At 40.7% G+C, this 11897-nt stretch overlaps 1 protein-coding gene across 1 annotated transcript; it reads right to left on the minus strand.

Annotated features, from left to right (window-relative positions):
• Positions 1–3325: 3325 nt before the first annotated feature.
• MITD1 (microtubule interacting and trafficking domain containing 1) lies at positions 3326–11837 on the minus strand. Its single transcript, XM_070750982.1, is given in 8 exon segments — positions 3326–3515; positions 3601–3661; positions 5097–5212; positions 8208–8294; positions 8375–8511; positions 8599–8700; positions 11573–11703; positions 11705–11837. Coding segments are annotated over 8 exon segments (834 nt in total). The 5' UTR covers positions 11809–11837; the 3' UTR covers positions 3326–3419.
• Positions 11838–11897: the final 60 nt, after the last annotated feature.

Consider the following 11897-nt stretch of genomic DNA (forward strand, 5'->3'; position numbering starts at 1 on the left):
CAAGATTATCATGTATGATTTTAGAAGAGTTCAGTGAACGTAAATTTAATGTTATATAATAGTTACTGAACAAAATTTACACTTGAATATAAAGTTCCTTTTTTAAGGGAAGCAGTTAATTGATATTGCAGTGCTTATCTATCTTCTCAAATATGAACTCCACTGAGTTTAATATAACTTGAAGTAACTTACTATAGAGTTGCAACCAAGAATGCAATTATAATAATCTATATTAATAGAAATGTAAATGTACGTTTGTTCGGGATGTCAAATCTCCAAAAGTTCTTCACCAATTGCTTTGAAATTTTGACACAGCATTGCATTTGATTACAGCCCTTTTTATATACCTATATTATATAGATGTCATACCTCTGACAGGTAAAAACCGGTGAGAAACATAGGATTGGCTGATGAAAAACATAGCTGCATTTTGATTGGCTGGTGAAAAAAACAGGGAGTTGCTTGGCATGGAGACTGGTGATAAACATAGGAGGGGCATTTTGATTGGCTGCTGATAACTGTTTCAACTGCCACATGAAACTACTCAGAACATAAAGGAACCATTGATTTGATTGCCTCCTAAGTATTGCATACTTACATGGAACCAAGAACCCTGTGAGGCCGCTCTTATCGTCTTTTGGCAGATGAGTTGGGCTGGTCCCTTAAAGCAGGGGAGGACAGGGAGGGGGAGGGATGTCCAAATGTCACCCTGCTGTCTAATGTTAATTCCTTCAAACTCTGTTCTTATTAATAAATTGAGCAGGGCATTGGACTACAACATCTCCAAGGTCCCTTCAAACTCATTCAGAATAAATTGAGCAGGGTTGGGAAACACTGCTCTAAAAAACTAAAAGATATACAATTTATTTATTTATTTTACTTTTATGCCGCCCAATCCCGAAGGGCTCAGAGCAGCTTACAACAATATAAAAATACAAATACTGTACAATAAAAAAGAAGTCAAATAAGGAAAATCTAAAATTTTAACTTTTATAAGTTTAATAATACAATATTACTAAAAAACGTATACTCAGTAACATTCAAAAGAACAAGATTTCAAGTAATGAAATAGTTTAAAATTTCCATGACACACTGAATCTGATGTTTAGATTTGATCATTTATTTTATTCCAAAATATCAGTATCAATAATTTTATTGGAGAAAAAATGAGGGTAGATTCAGAGGAGAAAAAAAACCAATAGTCGTGTTATAAAGCAAGTTTTAGGGATGGCACATCAGGATTACCCATACATGAAATATGAGCTGTAAATTGCAAGCATGTACAATATTTTGAAAGTTCAGAAGATGTGGTTCGCTATTAAGCTCTCAGCAAATACATAGCTCAGCTGGCTGGTCATGGGGTAATTTTATTCCATGTGTGTGTGGTAGTGGCATGGTTTTTGTAGGAATTTGCAAAAGAAAATAAGAAAAAAAAAGCAGGTGGACTCCGTTGTTCAAAATACATCAGCATGCTATATGACCTAAATGACAGCTGTGTAACTGTCCAAAAATCCCCTCCATTCAGCACCCTCTAATGTTCAACGAATCTGGCAATAGCTTCATATAACTTGAAGAGATTATAGCTAGTTCTGTTTTTAGACTGCTAAATTCAAAAACTCCTTGGCTTATTTATTTTGTTTGTCAAACATACAAGATAGCAGGTATTGGTATAAACATAAACATAAGCAAAGTAGATACAGGTAAATTAGGACAATAGAAACATAGAAGTCTGACGGCAGAAAAAGACCTCATGGTCCATCTTAGGATGGATATACAGTATATTTATCCCAGGCATGTTTAAATTCAGTTACTGTGGATTTATCTACCACATCTGCTGGAAGTTTGTTCCAAGGATCTACTACTCTTTCAGTAAAATAATATTTTCTCATGTTGCTTTTGATCTTTCCCCCAACTAACTTCAGATTGTGTCCCCTTGTTCTTGTGTTCACTTTCCTATTAAAAACACTTCCCTCCTGGACCTTATTTAACCCTTTAATATATTTAAATGTTCCGATCATGTCCCCCCTTTTCCTTCTGTCCTCCAGACTATACAGATTGAGTTCATTAAGTCTTTCCTGATACGTTTTATGCTTAAGACCTTCCACCATTTTTGTAGCCCGTCTTTGGGCCCGTTCAATTTTGTCAATAGGGCAATAAGACAGGGACGGTAGGCACAATGGTGCGCTTATGCACGCCCCTTATGACAGCAATTGGCGTAATTGCTATTGCTAAGTGAACAGCAGTTTTGCAGGGCTGCATTAAATGATCATTAAACAAGCAGCTCACATGACCACAACGTCCAGTCAGATTTCCCTCTGACTTTGTGGGAAGTTGACCAGAAACATTGGAAATCACAATCACATAACCAGAATCCCAGAGACAACATAATCCTAAACAGGGCATCAGGTAAGTACCCAAATGGCAATCATGGCTCTGGGAACACTGCAATAGCTAAACTATGAGGAAACCATTTGTTCAGAACCAACTATCCCACTGATGTCAGTACAGCTCCCATTCTATTGGCTTTCCGAAAAGCCTTGAAGACCTGGCTCTGTCGGCAGGCCTGGGAGATTAGAGGGTTAACATCTTTGTCCCGGATGAATCATGGTTTGTTTGGTATGTATGAGTGTATGATTGTATAGTTTAGTCTGAGGGCTTTTATTGTTGCTGGGTTCTTATCGTTTAATATTTGATTTTTACTGTATAATTGCCACCTTGAGTTCTACAGGATTGGGGGGCATATAAATCAATTAAATTAAATTAAAATGTGCTGTTATAACTTTGAATCAGCTTATATCTGTATCTAGGTTTATTTCATCTTTATTTGAAGAAGTGACTCCAGTCATTGTATTTTTTACAATACAGGTGAAACTTGAAAAATTAGAATACTGTGCAAAAATTTATTTATTTCAGTAATGCAACTTAAAAGGTGAAACGTAACATATGAGAGAGACTCATTACATGCAAGGCAAGATAGTTCAAGCAGTCATTTGTCATAATTGTGACGATTATAGGGTCCAATATTGTTCTACGTACAATCCTTATCTTATTGATCCCATGTAATATTCTAATTTTCTGAGATGGTGGGTTTGGAATTTTCATGAGCTGTACCTCATAATCATCACAATTATGACAAATCATGGCTGGAAGGAAATTTTGTACAATATTCTAATTTTTCAAGTTTCACCTGTATATTCAGTAGTTTTTTAAAATTTAATTATTCTTCCAATATTTTTATCGGATGTTAATTAAGGTAAGAATACTGATTAAGCAAAATTTAACCATTGAAGTGCCTCTTTTAAGGGTATCTTGAGATAACCACATCTTTTTGCTTAAACAATAATTTATTTTATAAAACACATGAAATATACATCTTGGCAAGGATTTTACCTAGAAAACAGGAGTGGTTTCTGAAGGAATCATATCGTCTTTGTGTAGTTATTGTGAAAGATGTCCACAGTAGTTTCATGACAAGATCTCAAATCAAAGTCACAATATCCAAGGCAAAAACGACCCTATAAAAAGTTATTTTTTCTTAGCAAAAAATTCAGGAACTCTGTTAAAAAAACAAAAACACAAAACAAAAACAAAATCCCTTACCTGTGGTTTTTTAAAATAATCAAGGCCTCTTCCAATTTTAAACATCCATCCATTGTTGAATCTTTTAAATACAAGAATATAGAAACATAATATTCAAAAATATAAAAACGGCAAAAGTATGTTTGCACATAACTCAGAATAAATATGTGAATGTAAAACATTTTAATGTAAATATGAACATTTTAATGTAAATATGGGGTATCGCAGCAGGTAGAGTGTTGTACTGCAGGCCACTGAAGCTGACTGTAGATCTGTAGGTCAGCGGTTCAAATCTCATCACCGGCTTAAGCTTGACTCAGCCTTCCATCCTTCCGAGGTGGGTAAAATGAGGACCCGGATTGTGGGGGCAATATTCTGGCTCTGTTAAAAAGTGCTATTGCTAACATGATGTAAGCCGCCCTGAGTCTAAGGAGAAGGGTGGCATAAAAATTGAATGAATGAATGAATGAATGAATAAATAAATAAATAAATAAATGTCTTTTAAAATTAGTAAGACATTAGATTTTAGTTTGGAAATCTGGCCTATCCATGCACAGCTATTTTTCACACAGACAGTATTTAAAGAGTGAAATATTTTTTCACATTATCACTGATTGTCAAATACTAATCACTTTCAATCTGTCTTTGTTTTGATACTGAAAATCATGTATGAGACACACACACACACAACCACAACATTGCTAAAAAAAGGGCAGACAAACATTTTAAATCTGTAAATACATTTGGAATTTTGTGATCATGTTATGGGTGCTCTCACAGAATGCCCATGGAAGGCTTCTACATTTACAAGATACATGGTTAGGGCCAACTGTTGAGGTCTGTAAAACTATGCCTGGGCTGTAGATGACAGCAGAAAGATATAGTACTGTATTTGCAGTACAAATCCTATTATGTAAAAGAAAACAAACTTTTGCAGTTTTTTTACCTGTCAACACCCAGGATACTCCAGTATTTCAAAATGGGTTGGAGCAGTCTTGTAAATAAAGCTAAAGTTAAGGAGTCATGTTTTTTTTAAAAAACTCATGATATTTTGTTTAGATTCTTTCAATTAACAGTAAGAAATGGTGGAAATGTTACTGAATACCCTAATGCCTGGACATCTACTGTCTATCCATGTTTTAGAAAGCACAACATTAACCAACATTTAGTACAGTGGATCTCAGCCTGGGGGTCGGGACCCCTTTGGGGGTCAAATGACCATTTCACAGAGTTCGCCTACGACCATGGGAAAGGACAAATTATAAAGCATCTATTATGGTGCCTTGGACCATATCTTTACAATCCGACCAATCAGGTGTTTACAGGGGGGTGTCCTTCTGACCTTCCTGCCAATCAGCTTAAAGCTCTTTTGGGAGAATTGGCGCAAGACTTATGGTTGGGGATTACCACAATATGAAGAACTGTATTAAGGGGTTGCGGCATTAGAAAGGTTGAGAACCACTGATTTAGTACATTCTATTTTTATTTAGTATACTGTAATTTTATGTATCACCAACCTAATCTCTCGATCATGTATTGAAGAAGAGTATGATATATCCAGTGTAATGCCAAAATCCCTTAGAGACTGTTTTATTTCTTCAAAGGAACTCATCTGTTGACTCTTTCCAGGATCCTGTTAAGACATTTTAGAATTTAAACTTGAATAGACAATTAAAATTTGTGAAATCTGAATTACAGTGGTACCTCAAGATACGAACCCCTCGTCTTACGAACAACTCGTGATACGAACCCGGGGTTCAGAAAAATTTTGCCTCTTCTTACAAACTTTTTTCGAGTTACGAACCGGTGTTCGGAGACAGCTGGGAAGCCGCGCGGCTGTTTTAAAAGGTGACAGCCGGGCGGCGGGGCTTCCCAGCAGCCTCCCGAACGCCGGTTCGTAACTCGAAAAAAGTTCGTAAGAAGAGACAAAATTTTTCTGAACCCCGGGTTCAGTTCGGGAGGTTGCTGGGAAGCCCCCCAGCCCGGCTGTGACCTTTTAAAACAGCCGCGTGGCTTCCCAGCTGTCTCCAAACGCCGAACGCGGAAGTTCGGCTTTGGCGTTCGGTTTCGGGAGACAGCTGGGAAGCCACGCGGCTGTTTTAAAAGGTCACAGCCCCCCCCCCCGAACTTTTGCCAAACTTCTGGGTTCGGGGTTCAGGGGGGTGCTGGGAAGCCCCCCAGCCCGGCTGTGACCTTTTAAAACAGCCGCGCGGCTTCCCAGCACCCCCCCAACCCCGAAGTTCAGCAAAAGTTCGGGGCTGGGGGGGGTGCTGGGAAGCCCCGCCGCCCGGCTGTCACCTTTTAAAACAAGGTGACAGCCGGGCGGCAGCGTTTTTTTTTGCGGGGGGTTTTTTTGGTTGCACGGATTAATTGACTTTACATTGTTTCCTATGGGAAACAATGTTTCGTCTTACGAACCTTTCGTCTTACGAACCTCCCCCTGGAACCAATTAGGTTCGTAAGACGAGGTTTGACTGTATCTGAAAAACATTACTACTTTTAATTACATTAATGTAGGTCACCTTATCATTATGTTTTCAACCAAAACTTACAAATTATCTAATTAAGAGAAACATGTACCAATTATTTTTTCTGGGTAAATGATAGATGACTTGTAAGAAAACTCAGAGGTTGGTGGAAAAGTCAGAGCAAGATTTCCCCTCTGATTCCTGACATCTCCTATAATACAACACAGATTTTCAGAATAAATTAGTAATTTGTAAAGGAAATTTACAATGTTGTATTAAAATAGAATACTGTATAATAGAAAGAGTAGCAAAACTGTATCTCAGAGGTAGGGCATAAACTTGTATGCAAAAGGTACTTAGTAAAATTATTGACATTTCCTGTAGATATTAGAAAGAAACTTTGAGAAACTGCTAAAATAAACATAAAATACTAAGCCAAAAACAGTAATTTGATTCAATATTTTCCACTTTCTTCTAATTATTAATTTAAAATTAATATCTTACTGTAAAAAATACAGTAAATGCTACATTTTGCATTTTCAAACTATTCTTCCTCCAAAGCAAAACTCCATCAATACAAGAAGTATTTAATTTTAATGCAACTAATAGCAGCCTTTTTCACCCATAAAATGATATTTAGATCAATTGCATTTCTGACCCAAAATGTGATAGAAATATATTATTTACAGAACAAAAATTCTTTTTTTGTATACTAAGCATGGTGATTGCAATAATGCTTCCATTTCAGCAAATGTATTTACTCTTCCTAAATAAGAGGACATTCATGAATTCTAAATAATTTAAGTTATAATTAAGTTTTGTAATATGATTTACAGTGATCTCTCGGTTAGCGCGGGGGTTACGTTCCAAGACCTCCCGCGCTAACCGATTTCCGCGTTATATTGGATGCGGAAGTAAAACCACCATCTGCGCATGTGTGCCATTTTTTTCATGGCCGCACATGCGCAGATGGTGGAGTTTGCGTGTGGGCGGCGGGGAAGACCAAGGGGAGGTTCCTTCAGCCGCCCAACAGCTGATCTGCTCCGCAGCGCGGAAGCAGCGAGGAGCCGAAGATGGGGTAAAGGCAAAGGGGAAACCCCATCTTCGGCTCCTCGCTGCTGCCGCGCTGCGGAGCGGATCAGGTGTTGGGCGGCTGAAGGAACTGAATGTCCCTTGGTCTTCCCGCTTGCCGCTTGCCAGTCCACACACGCCCCCCTGGATGAGCCGGCCACAGGGGCGAGGGGTGGGGATGAAGGGGCAGGACTTCCCGGGCGGAAGGCATGCTCGGCTCTGCCGCTCCAGCCCCTTTCGGCCGAGCAGCCAGGGAAGTCGAGCCAGGCGTGGCGGCGGCCTGCGCCGATGTTCCCCGCTGCGACGGAAGGCAGTCGCTTGGCTAGGGAGGCTCGGCCGAAAGCGGCTGGAGCGGCAGAGCCGAGCACGCCTTCCGCCCGGGAAGTCCTGCCCCTTCATCCCCACCCCTCGCCCCTGTGGTCGGCGGGAATGAAAGGGCAGGACTCCCTGGGTGGAAGGCGTGCTCGGCTCTGCCGCTCCAGCCGCTTTCGGCCGAGCCTCCCTAGCCAAGCGACTGCCTTCCGTCGCAGCGGGGAACATCGGCGCAGGCCGCCGCCACGCCTGGCTCGACTTCCCTGGCTGCTTGGCCGGGGAGGCTCGGCCGAAAGCGGCTGGAGCCGAGCACGCCTTCCACCCAGCGATTGTTCCGCTGCCGCCAGCATGGCCTGGCTGGCAGCGGAAAATGTAACAGAGCCCACGGGGGATTCGCCTTCCTCCCACCCGCAGCCGAGACTGATTGTGGGCTCCTTCGCAACCTCGGAGAGCTTCCGGGGCAGGGAGGAAAGCGAATGCCACGGGGCTGGGCTCGGCTCCCCCCTCGGCTCCCCCCCTTACCAGCCCCGCCGCGGAAGGCTCCATTCTGTTCCCTGCCGGCCCGATTGAGCGGCCGGCGGTCTCCATTCAGGGAACAGAATAAAAAAAAAATTTTTTAAAAAAAAAAATTTTTTTTTTAAAAATTTTTTTTTAAAATAATATTTTAATATTTTATTTTTTAAATAATATTTTTTGAAAAACCGCGTTGCAGCGTTTCGCGCTAATCGAGAACGCGCAAGTCGAGGGACCACTGTATTTACAATTATAAATACTTACTTCTTCATGAGATGTAAGGAGGTGTATAATTTTCATTCTGCATGGTCCTTTAACGAGCATTTCACAGAATCTTAAGAAGTTGTACAACTATACAAAATTAAACAAGATTAATTTTTCAGATGGAAAAGGGCAAAATGTCTTGATTAAATGCAACACCGCTATCTCACCTGATGGGTTTGGCGAATATAAGGATCCTCAACCCAAACCTCTGTAACAGTTTCATGTAGATATTCTTGGAACAGTTTTTCATAGCTGAATCCTTTGCTATTCTCTTCAATTTTTATCTGTTTGTGGCATTTCCCATCTAAGCACAAGGACAAACTTTCACTAAGCATCATATCTCATTACAGTTATGGCTGAATCAAAAAGATCTTCCATTATAATTTTGTACCTTCTTTTTCCTTCACAACACATTTTTTAATTTCTTCCGCTCTGCTCATGTAACTTAATAGTTTTTCTCTGTAGTAAGCCTTTTTCTTCTCATCTTTTGTAGCTGCAAACAGAAAATATGAAAAAAATGGAAAAAAAGATATCTGTACTTTCAACTGCATACCCATTTTTTCAGGGCACTTGAAAGTATAAGTAGTCCTCAACTTATGACTACAACAGGGACCAACACTTCTATTGTAAGTAATTGTAGTTGTAAGTTGAGTAGGATATGAATCTACAACAAACATCAAACAAATCCAGCCTCAGTGCCTTTTGCCATTGGCAAAAAAAGTTGCAAACTGCGATAACGTGACCACAGCAAGCTGCAACTGGCCGTAAATGCAAGCCAGTTGCCAAGGGCCTGATTTGCAATCATGTGACTGCAGGTCTGATATGATCACAAGTGGAAGTACAAGGTCATAAGTCACTTTTTCCAAGGCCACTGAAACTTTACAGGAGTCGGCCACATATGACCATTTATTTAAAAATGGTTAAATGAATGGTCACAAGTAAGGCATATCAATATGTGTTTTGAGATCTTATTAAGAAAATAATGTGATTAGCATACTTTCTAATAAATGTATAACAGAAGCTTCTTCCTTCAGAGGGATGTATGTTCTCAGAAGGAATCTTTGCGACATTGAAACTAAAAGAGTAGTAGATCCTTGGAACAAACTTCCAGCAGACATGGTTGGTAAATCCACACAGTAACTGAATTTAAACATGCCTGGGATAAACATATATCCATCCTAAGATAAAATACAGGAAATAGTATAAGGGCAGACTAGATGGACCATGAGGTCTTTTTCTGCCATCAATCTATGTTTCTATGAATTATGGCTGCTTTGAACACTGCAGAGCTCAGGTTAATAACAATAGCATTTAGACTTATATACCGCTTCATGGTGCTTTTACAGCCCTCTCTAAGCGGTTTACAGAATCAACATATTGCCCCAACAATCTGGCTCCTCATTTTTCCCACCTCGGAAGGATGGAAGGCTGAATCAACCTTGAGCCAGTGGTGAGATTTGAACTGCTGAACTACAGCTGGCAGGTAGCTGAACTAGCCTGCAGTGCTGCACTCTAACCACTGCGCCACCCCGTTTGCAGAAAGGACACGACGCCATGCCATTACTGGGCCATGAGGTATGACTGCAGAAGCAGTATCTCATTTTCCAAGAGGCTGCATTGAATTGCAACTACCTGTACTCAGAAAATGGCAGCTGGTTCTGCAATTGCGCCACACAGCCCAGTAGCTTACTTTACTCCCTTAACTTGAGCTATGGACCTCTTTGAAAGGTAAGCATGTGATGGCTGACACTGACTGAAGATGGCCTGGGCCTCAGTGGAATGGGAAGCAGGCTCAAGGCCTGCAGGGATGCTGAGGGTTAGAAAATGGAGAATGGGATACCTCAGGAAGACAGGGATGCTTTGAGAGACCCAGGGGAGGTTTTGCACTAGGCCTCCCTTGGGTCCTTGAAGCACCCTTTGCTTCATTTAACAACCACATTGGGAAGAGTAAGGATGTAGGATTCCATGGGAACTTAATACACTGCTCAAAAAAATAAAGGGAACACTCAAAGAACACATCCTAGAACGGAATGAATGAAATATTCTCATTGAATACTTTGTTCTGTACAAAGTTGAATGTGCGCAACAGCATGTGAAATTGATTGTCAATCAGTGTTGCTTCCTAAGTGAACAGTTTGATTTCACAGAAGTTTGATTTACTTGGAGTTATATTGTGTTGTTTAAGTGTTCCCTTTATTTTTATGAGCAGTGTATAATATTTATATACATGATGCTAGTAAAAGAGAAACATTAGGACATGGGATGGAAGGCACTCTTGTGCACTTATGCATGCCCCTTACTGACCTCTTAGGAATCGGGAGAGGTCAACAGTGGATAATCTAAGGATAAAGTTTTGGGGGTTAGGTGATGATACTACAGAGTCAGGTAGTGAGTTCCATGCATCAACTACTCACTTACTAAAATCGTATTTCCTGCAATCGAGTTTGGAGCGGTTTACTTTAGGTTTGTACCTGTTGTGTGCTCGTGTGTTGTTGTGGTTGATGCTGAAGTAGTCGTTGACAAGAAGGATGTTGTAGCAGATGATTTTATGGGCTATGCTTAGGTCATGTTTAAGTTTAAGGTTCCTAAACAAATACAGGGCCACTAATATTTTGAACGAGCCCAGTTTTATAAGTGGTGAAAGTGCACCTTTTGCATGAAATCCTGCAAACTTTTAAATCCTAAAGCAAGGCAAACAGATCAAATGCAGGTCTTCTCCATTCAGTGATAAAGATCCCTTCCAATTAGAATTTCCGCATTCATGGGCAATCCATCAATTAATTAATTAATTGATGTGTTTGTTTGTTTTGTCAGGAATGTTTTGGTGGTATACAAAGATATAGTATACAAAGATATAGTCTGCGGAGAGGGGCGGCATACAAATCTAATTAATAATAATAATAATAATAATAATAATAATAATAATAATATGTATATACATGATACCAGTAAAAGAGAAACATTAGGACATGGGATGGAAGGCACTCTGGTGCACTTACGCACTCCCATTACTGACTTCTTAGGAATCGTAGGAAATCAACAGTGGATAATCTAAGGATAAAGATTTGGGGGTTAGGTGATGATACTACAGAGTCAGATAGTGAGTTCCATGCATCAACTACTCGGTTACTAAAGTCGTGTTTTCTGCAATCGAGTTTGGAGCGGTTTACTTTCAGTTTGTATCTGTTGTGTGCTCGTGTGTTGTTGTGGTTGAAGCTGAAGTAGTCGTTGACAGGAAGGACGTTGTAGCAGATGATTTTATCGGCTATGCTTAGGTCCGACTTATGGAGATCGGCGAAATGGGGCCAACGCACAAGGCCACTTCCCACCTCCCGAGTTCAGGGTTGGGAAGACGAGACTCTCACCTTTCAGCACGCTCAGGAGGAGGTCGATCCCTTCCTGGTAGCAAACCAGCGATTCCTGAAAACGCGAAGCCGAATCCAGTCCCACCGCCCGCTTTAGCACGGCGGCCGCCGAATCCTCCATGTCAATCGGCCAGCGAGTCGCGACCCTTCCTTCGGCGGAGAGCCGGGATCTCCGCCGCCGCAAATACAACAGCCCGTCTCCAACGCTGCAAACCCGCCGAAGCGAAGCCGTCCATCCGACCCGCCAAGCAAAAAAAAAAAAAAAAAGGGAGGCGGGGTTGCCCCGCCCTTTTCTGCGCACGTGATTTCCAAGAACCGGAAAGCG

The sequence above is a fragment of the Erythrolamprus reginae genome, chromosome 4 (assembly GCF_031021105.1).
Source record: "Erythrolamprus reginae isolate rEryReg1 chromosome 4, rEryReg1.hap1, whole genome shotgun sequence".
Lineage (NCBI taxonomy): Eukaryota > Metazoa > Chordata > Lepidosauria > Squamata > Dipsadidae > Erythrolamprus > Erythrolamprus reginae.